At 37.4% G+C, this 9,519-nt stretch overlaps 1 protein-coding gene across 1 annotated transcript; it reads left to right on the top strand.

Moving 5' to 3' along the window:
* Window positions 1–9: 9 nt before the first annotated feature.
* FAM229B (family with sequence similarity 229 member B) lies at window positions 10–8,855 on the top strand. Its single transcript, XM_067702322.1, is given in 3 exon segments — window positions 10–164; window positions 7,320–7,458; window positions 8,633–8,855. Coding segments are annotated over 2 exon segments (252 nt in total). The 5' UTR covers window positions 10–164; window positions 7,320–7,333; the 3' UTR covers window positions 8,760–8,855.
* The last annotated feature ends 664 nt before the right edge of the window (window positions 8,856–9,519 follow it).

Here is a 9,519-nt window from a genome sequence, read left to right as displayed (position 1 = left end):
CTCCGCTCTGCTCTAGCTTTAGGCTAAGATTTTACGTCCCAAGGCCGCGCCAAGTGCACGTGCGTCTCACCGTTACCATAACGACTGGTCCTCCCGACAGCAGATCTTCGCTGCCCTATGAATGTCTGAGCAACTGCAGCTCCGGGGGCTCGGGTCATTGGCTGGTAACTAGGCTTTGGCGTGGGATTTTAAAACGTGTGTCTTTAAAGCTGTTTATGATCTATCAGAGGTTCAGTCTTCATTTACAGCCTCAGTACCTGGGGCGGCGGGTCAAATTCTGTTCATTCCGATTCCTCCGGACGCTGCGTTAATCTATTTAACAAGTCCTTTGTTCTAATAGAAAACAATGTCGATGAGCACAAAGAAACCCCAGACAAATAGACGTGTCAGGGTACAACCGAAACTAGGTGGTTATACAGACTGACAAAAATGGCGCTTCAGAGGCCCAACCAATGTATGTTGAAGCTGTATGCTCCCAACATTAACTTCTAGGGCCTCTGCAGGATTCAAAAGAAATTAAGACATAGATCCAGCTCCAGAAGGCTTACAATCTGATTGAAGATACACACGAAATACTCAAAAAATTGTGACGATTTTGTGGCGCTAAGTATAATAGGATTCAGTGGATGAGAACGTGGACAAGTAAATAGAAGTCTGATGGAAGAAATGAAATTAAAACTAGGCATTTTATTTATGTACAGTGTTTAGGTGGGACAAAGGAGGAGGAGATTGAAAAATCAGGTATTCCTGAAAATGACCAACTCCTAAAATTTTCAAACATTGAAAAATACTGTAAACTCTTATTAATTTAGACCAGATTTCAATTAAAAACTCAAGCACTTTTTTCGTAAAATTAATATTTTCCACAAAAATTCTGAGGAACTACAAAATACTAGGAAGCCTCCTCCCACCAAAAAAAAAGTTAAAATTACATGTGCAACTAATGTGTGGTAATAGGAATTGTAATATTTGATTGTTTGGAACACCTTATTCCCCTACCAATACAAATAATAGTTGTTACTATATCTCTGATATCTGGTAAGTTTGAAGTTGCGATGGGTGGTTTATGAGGCTGAGGCTTTCCCACATTTCCATTTAGATGTTTTTCACCTTATTACTCACATATCTTATGATTAATAGGTAACTTTCAGTCAAGAATTTTTTGCATTTGCTGGATTTTACTCTTAACTGCTTATTAGTGAGCATGGAGTCAGTGTTAGAAGTACAGTCAGGTTCCCCTAACACTTCACTTAGGTCTTAACATTAAAGTCCTAAAGTCTGGACTTCTAAAATTTGCAAAGCTTGGTCCAGTTTGTGAGTAGATCTGTATCTGTGAGCTATGGTGCCAGCTCATCTGGTATTCTGGCCTCTGCAGAGCTGTACCCTTCATGCAGTGGTTAGGTCCTAGTCATGACTCCCTAGAGGTCATACATAGGAACAGAATTAAATTAAGAAAGTTCTAACAAGTCTCATTAAAAACTTCAGTCTGGGGAGAATCAGACTGAGAGGAAATTCTGCTTGAGAGTCAAGGTAGAGCCTTACCTACCAGCCACTTTAGGACTTCAGTAGAAGCAGAAAAAACATTTTAGAGTTTATACTTTCCAGGAGTCCACCTTGAAGTCATATATCTGAACATATCCTAAAGTTGAATGCACTCCTAATTAGATGGACTGAAACCTCATTTAAAATATTCAACAAACTTTCAGAAGAGCAAGCAGAACACAGGCCACCCAGAAGGCTACACACAGCTCTCGTGGAATTCTCTCTGATACACCTCCTCTGATAAAAACACAATGAAAAAGAATATATGATTTACCTTTCAAACTGTCTGTGAGTGGAAGAGCAGATTTCAGATAAGTAGGAAAGAAGTCAAGGAGAATTTACCCACAGAATAGCAGAGTATGGTAGATTGGAGTATTGCTCTGAATTCTTTACTCTCTCCCTTTGCACATGACTGTGCAGTACCTCCTGGAATAGGGGGGTAGGCAGAGTATACGTCTTAGTCCTATTGGTCAGGCTTGGTCAGGTGGCTTGCTTTGGCCTGTGGAATGATATCAGGTATCAAAGCTTTTAGGTGTGCTTGCATGCTTTTGCCTCTTGGTCTTTTCTATTTTTCGTAAGAAAAACTACCTCAGGTGGCTGCTGTTTCCAACATGAGGAAGACATGTGGATCAGATCTGAATCTGCATCTCAGTTGAAGTGTGGAGTACTGCTAATCCTAACCAAACCCAGGAGAGGCAAGTGGAAACCAGCTGAACAGCAGGCTCTCCACAGTCTTAACAAGAAAAAGGGTTTTGGTTAAAGCTGTGAGATTTTGGGGTGCAATAGTATTGGAGCAATAGCTGTCTAACACACCAAGCAAATAGATTGGGCAAAATTTTATATGTTAAATGTGAGCAAGAGAAAAACATCAATGAAAATTATAAAGACTACTCCTGTAAAAGGAAGGAAGGATGGAAGGAAACTAGCATGTAAAAGATGAATGAAGTACATGACCTGTAAAACTTAACCTAAGGGGAAAAAAGAAAACTCATATAATTTTTGTGCTGTAGAGGAACTTATTAATAATAAGAATATGAATTTGGTAGTACAGGAACTTAAAGGCAAGATGCTAAAATAATGTATTGAGGGCTGAGTCTTGCCTTGTTTTTTTCACTACTATATCCTTAGTACTTAGAACTTTGCCTGGTGTACTATAGGTAATCAATAAATATTGGGTGAATAAATGAACTAAAATGGAAATAAAAGAGAAAGGAAACTAAAGACCAAAACATGTTAAAGGACTAATGAATAATTAGAAGCACAGAGAAGCAGACTAGAGAGCTGAAAATCAAATTACTGATTAGAAGAAAGGATTGAGATAATCACAGAGAATACTGAGGCAAAGGACAAAGGTATAAAAACTCTTGGAAGATAATATATGTGAAAGAGGTAAAGATGGTTCAACATAAGATTAATAAGTGCCCCTGAAATAGAGAACACAGCAAATTGAAGAAGAAATGTTCTTATTGATATAAAAAATAATAAAGGAGGAAAAATCTATAGATTAAAAGCATATACCATGTTACATGGAATAATTTCTATAGAACAGTCAACACTAAGGGATATATCCTGGTTCAGTTACTCAGTTTTCAGAATAAAGAAAGAACTGTTTACGTACACAAGCAAGAAACAAAAGTTGGGGGGCGGCATGGAGAAAAAACAAGGCTCCTTTAGATTCATCTATAATACATTTAGTATTTGACGACATTACAAAGATACTACAAATTTCTGAGAAGGAATAAAATGTGTTCCAAGAAAAATATACTCCTATGGCTTTCAAAGTTGTCATTTAAATATACTTTGAATTTGTGGGCACTCTATCAATTTTTATTCCTGCTTGCACACTGCATTTCTGAGCCCATCTCTTTGTCATATAACTTGACAGACACAGCCAACAGCAGCTAACATGTTACTGACATTCTTTCTTCCAACCTCTTCACCTAGCATTCACCAGCAAATCATCTGCTTTCCAGGTTATCACAGAGTTTTCCAAAAATTTTTTCAATAGGTTTGCCCCTGAATAACATAGACAACTATCCTCTCAGTTTCCAATACCAATTTTCTTGACACTCGCTGCTTGACCACTATGCTGGTGACTTATATTTTATGTTTTGTTATGGCAGTACCTAAGTCTGGACCTAAGTCTGTATAAGTCAGGATAAATTTTATTATGCTGTGGTAACAGCCAACCCCCAAATCTCAGTGGTGTAAAATGACAGTTGTTTATTTTTTGCACATGATACATGTCCATTGGAGGGGGGAGTCTGGTGGCTATGCTTTATGTTATCTTCACCCTGGCACCCAAGTTGCTGAGCTACCACTCTTTGATAATTCCTGGGTTTTGTGACAAAGAGAAAGACAACTCAGGAGGGTCTTGTACTGCAATTAATGGCTGCTGTTAATTCACTGGCCAAAACTAGTCACATGGGCTCCAAGTAATCATAAGGGGACCAAGAATTACAATTTCTGGGAGACAGAAAGCCAGAAATATTTGATGAACAACATTTGTAAGTGCATCACAAGCACTCTCGAACATGACACCAAAACACAGTATCTGTGATAGGCAGCCTCTCAGATGGTACCCAGTGATCTCTGCCTCCTATTTTTTTTTGAACTTCTCTACAGATGATCTGCCTCCTATTTTTGTGTAATCACCTTCCATTGAGTCTGGGCTGGACCTAGTGGTTTCTTTCTAATGAATAGCATCCAAACACAGCCCAGCAGCCATCCTGAGTTGGGGAGACAGAGGAACGAAGATAAGAATGACAGCAGACTTTCTTGTTGGAAACAATGCAAACCAAAAAACACTGTAGAAGAATATTTAAAGTCCTTAAAAAAAAAAAAACCCACAAAATTGTTGACCTAGGATTCTATACCCAGCAAAAAGAATGTTCAAAAATGAAGATTAAGGAAAAACATTCAAAAGGTGAATGAATTAATCACCAGAAGTCCAAAATTTAAATGAAAACCTTCAGATAAAAGGAAAATTGTTGGATGGAAATCTGGACCTACTCAAGAGGATAACACTGAAAATAATTATGGGGGTATATATAAAAGAGTTCTCTTGAAAAATTTCCTTAAGAGATGATTGCTTAAAGAAGAACTAATAATAATGTGCAGTGGGGTTTATGGTAAACGTAGTTGTAAAGTACATGACAACAAAGTAATACAGGGTGTGAGAGGGGAAATAGAGTATATTCTTGTAATTTTCTTGTGTTGGAAGTGGTATAATGTTACTGAAGGCAGACAGTATAAGATGTATTCTTCCTTTCTCCTTATTCCTGTCACTTGGGAATTTCAAGCCCCTTTTGAGGAAACAGGAGAGAAGAGGTAGTCCAGGCATTAGAGAGAGGGTTTAGAGAGTCCTACATAGGAAGAACGATAAAGAAATTTGTAAAGGTGCAGTTTGAGGCTTTTGGCATAGGATGAGGACATGGCTAGATTGGATTAATTTGGGTTATTAGTCAAGGGAAAGTCTGGAAGACAAAGGTAATGAGGAGACTGGGATATAAAGTGAGGAGAATCTCGTGATTTTGTGCAGATTGATTAGACTGTCGGTTTAGAATAGATACAGATAAAGTAATTCATAGATTAAAATATTTAATGTTGGAAAATAAACAAGGCAATGACAACAAGAATAAAACAAACTTTAGAGACCATTTTTTAGCTAGGTTTCAGCTGGTTGCTGGAGCTATGAATCGTGATATTGGTTAGCAGGTAGGAAATTATGTGAAAGAATCTTCTGGTGTCACAATTTCTGGGTATCACTGGAACATTTGATCATCATTCCTTTGGCAATTCCAGCCTTCTCTGGAAGGTCAGTAGAAGCAATTGATTTATTCACCTCTACAGGAATCAGACTCGGCCTATTTTGGTAAGTCTGTGTATCCTTGATCAAGTTAGCTGAAGCTTAATACTTACATATGATAGCTAGTTATACTAAACCATAGTTTTTACTATGGTTTTACTAACTTGTCATTGAGCATAACACTTTTTTCTTCGATAATGGACACACAGTCTATAAAAACTGTTATATAATATTCAAATTCCAAAACTTTTAATAATTTAGTTTTATTATTACCACAATAAACACTTACTTATTGGGCATAGAAAACTGCACTAGGCATAAGAAACAGTTACAAGACATTTTTCATTTTTCCTGCCCTTTGCTGAAGACATGTAAATTTATACAAGATAGAGCTATTAATTACTCACTGTGTCCCAGACACTGTTCTAGGTATTAAGGATTTAATCAGTGGTGACAAAGACAGACATGGAATGGGAGTCGGGGGGACAATGATTAAGCAAAAACATTTACAAAAAAATTAGAGTACTGGTTCTCAACAGGGGCAGATTTTTCTCCCCTTTTCTACCAAGTGATATTTGGCAATGTCTGGAGATATTTTTGTCGCAACTTTGGGGTGGGGTGCTACTGGCATGTGAGTGAGTGAGTGGAGGCCTTGGATGCTGCAAAACTTCCTACAATGCACAGGACAGTCTCCTCCCTCCTAAACAAAAAATTATATGACCCTAAATGTCAATAGTGTCAGAGTTGAGAAATCCTGAATTAGAGTGATAATAACTGCTATAAAGCAGAAGTAGAGTGCTAAGAAAACATATAATGGAGGGTTTATAAAAATCTTCTCCGAGAAAGTGAAATTTAAATTCAGACTTAATGAATGAGTTGGCCCTAACAACTAAAGTGTGGGAGCAGTGAGGTGGGGAAGAATTCCAAGCAGAGGCAACAGTAGGCAGTGAGGAGCTTATTTTGTGTAGTTGTGTGTGTGTATGTGTATCATATATATCGTATGTATCTCATATATACATTACATTGTATATGTGTATGTATATATTTAATCATGCTCAGTAGTATCTGCTGAGTAATAGCAGTTAACATTTATTGAGCCTGTACTACGTGTTAGGCACTGCATTTCACATGTATTACTTTATTTAATCCCCACTATTACCCTGGAGGTAGATAATATTATTAAGCTCAGGTTATCTTTTTTTTTTCTTTTTTTGTGGTACGCGGGCCTCTCACTGCTGTGGCCTCTCCCTTTGCGCAGGCTCAGCAGCCATGGCTCACGGTCCCAGCTGCTCCGCAGCATGTGAGATCCTCGCGGACCGGGGCACGAACCCGTGTCCCCTGCATCGGCAGGCAGACTCTCAACCACTGCGCCACCAGGGAAGCCCCAAGCTCAATTTATCTTTGAGAAGCATACTTGGTTAAGTACCTTGCCTAAGATCACATAGTTGGGAAGAGCCAGAGCCAGGATTTGAATCCAGGTCAGTCCAGATCTTCCAAGGCACTTTCTTAACTAATGCACTGTAAATGTAGAGAGGCAGGGGGTAACAAATAATCACCAGGAAGAGAAGGAATAGCTGTAGGTATCAGGCAGATGTGAAACTCCTGTACTTCAAAGGAAGACAAGGGTTTAGATAGGCAGAGAGGCAGTGGGAGCTCAAGCTTGTCAATTGTCATAACCATTCAAAGGAAAACAATTTTTTTTCACATAACATAAATGGACTTCAGTTATGTTAACCATGGGGCACAGTTTACTTTATCATCTAGTGGCTATTTTATGTTTGCTCAAGACTTAAAATTGTATGTAAAGGAGAGTTATATAATAGAGTATTTATATACTTTTATAGATATTTAAGTATGTCGTTTTCAGAATGTTCCTATATGCCTATAGCAAAATTAATATTAAGAATTTCAAAGAACTATTTAAAAACAACTCACCCCTCCTCTCCATTATTTTAACTTTCTAATCTAGGTTTTCAGTGAATTATGCCTTTTTGGTTTGGGACCCAGCCAAGGAGGTTTCCAATGGAAGGGGGAGATCCTTCAGTTGGGCTGGAGCCTGGGCTGAGCTCCAGTGCTTCCTGTAACGGGAAAGAGATGTTACTAACCAGGTAAAAAGTCTTCTTGTCCTAACAACTGAGGAGATATGTAATGGCTATCATCAATGCAAGCTTTAGCTGACATTCAATTAGTAAGAAAGAAGCCTAGGAGCATTGCTATTATTAAATTAGTATTACCAGAGCCTAGGTTTTCTTAGTATAGAGTCTGTATATTGTAAGTCTGAATGATAGACCAATTTTGGGGGGTAAATATTTAGCTAGTTTTTTGTTAATAGTTTCAAGATTATATAACATTCAATCAAATAAGCAAAGCCTTTAGTGCTGTTATGTGCAGGGCACTGTGCTAGGCCTAAGGCTACAAAATATGAAAAAGACTCAGACCTCAGAGTCAGTGTCACTTTGGCTTTGACTTGACCTTTGGCAGAAGGAGAGTGATAGAGAGGTGAAGATTCTATTTTTGCAAAATTGAAGAAAACTATAATAGGATTTATTCCACTTTCCTTCTGTTTACCATAGTACATTGTTTGATTTCTCATGGCTTGGAATTTTCAGAACACAGATTTAAGCTTAATAAGGTAGGTATTTTAAACATCAGAGTTATTCAAGGATAAAATAGGCTACTTCGGGAAATACTGATCAATAGTCTTTAGAAATGTTTAAGGTTGGGTTATTATTTGATGAGGATGTTGGAGAGGAAATTCAAGCACTAGGTGTATTTTTAGACTAGATGTTATTTAAGGGCTCTTTTAAACCTGAGATCCTATCAACATTTGAATAGTATGTGGAATAATATGTTCAGTTTTATATTTTTCCACAAATAGTCTAGTTTTAAAATCACTCAATTGGAGTGATTTTAAGGTGCATTTATGTATGAATTGCCATAGTATTATCACTTATGTTTATAACTATTCACTCCCCCCTGCCCCACTTTTCTTTGCCATTTAGCAATCACTGCATACCTTTCAAAAGAACATCTGGAGGGTTGTCTTTGTATTTATAAGTTTCTTTTGATTAAATGTATGGCACAACATTTAACAACAATTTCTTTGCAATGTAAGTCTAAAATGTCTGCCTCATTAGTGCCACTGTGTTATATTTATTTTGTGACATTCAGAGATTTCAAAAAGACTTAAAACAGTTGAATGAATATACACTCAAACTTTGGTTCTCTGAAAAAAATTTCCTTTTTCATATCTAAGTACATGTCATTTTCTCTTTTATTTAGGCAACTCTGAAGATGCCCTGGAAATCATTGCCTGACAATAACTAATGTTCCCATCACTGTCTTTGCAACAATGAGAAAGCCACCTGCACAAAGCAGCAAGGAAATGCATCCTAAATGCCACCATTAAGTCTTTTGTAGAGGTTTGACTAGGTCAAGGGTAATGGACCAGTATCATCTTATGATCTGGTAAGCAAATAAAAGTGGTGGCACCTTTGGATGGTGACAGTAGTTGAAATATTTACTTTTTGTAGGGAAAGACCGGAATGTAGTCTGTAAAACATGTGTAGTGATAAGCCATCAGTTATGTTTGATAGATAAGACAGAATAATATTTCACCTTTAGAAAGTGCCTTAGAGATCATCTTGCTCACAGTGGATCATTAATATCAACAATTCACAATGAAGCTTAAGCCACCTTGATTATCAGTCAGGAAGGGCCCATTCTAAATGCTTAATGTGTTTTGCACTGATTTCCTTTGCTTATTTTTGGGTTGCTACTTAGCCGAATCCTTTCACTTGAATAGCCTAAGCCAGTTTCCGTCTTTCTGTCTTTTGATAATGTTCTGCCCAGGAATGATTATATTGGGTGAGAAATGGAGCCCTGTGACTTATGCATTTTTAAATAATACCCAAGACTGAAGGAAATTCTTAGTTCATGGTTAATCTGCAAAGCATATACACTGCTATCATATGGGAGCTCAGGTTATTGGTTAAATTTATTATAATGAGGTCAAGGCTGTGATTCTAACCCCTATTTTTCCAGGAAAAATGATGTCTCATCATCACACTGTTACCTCAAGTCCCAACCAGTCATCTTGAAATTGTCTACAGTTAGTATTGAGAAACCTCAGATTTTATTTTTTAATTTTATTCGATTAGACTTAAGGT

The sequence above is a fragment of the Pseudorca crassidens genome, chromosome 13 (assembly GCF_039906515.1).
Source record: "Pseudorca crassidens isolate mPseCra1 chromosome 13, mPseCra1.hap1, whole genome shotgun sequence".
Taxonomy (NCBI): Eukaryota; Metazoa; Chordata; class Mammalia; order Artiodactyla; family Delphinidae; genus Pseudorca; species Pseudorca crassidens.
Note: the sequence above shows the minus strand (reverse complement) of the source record. Positions and strands in the feature narration are given on the sequence as shown.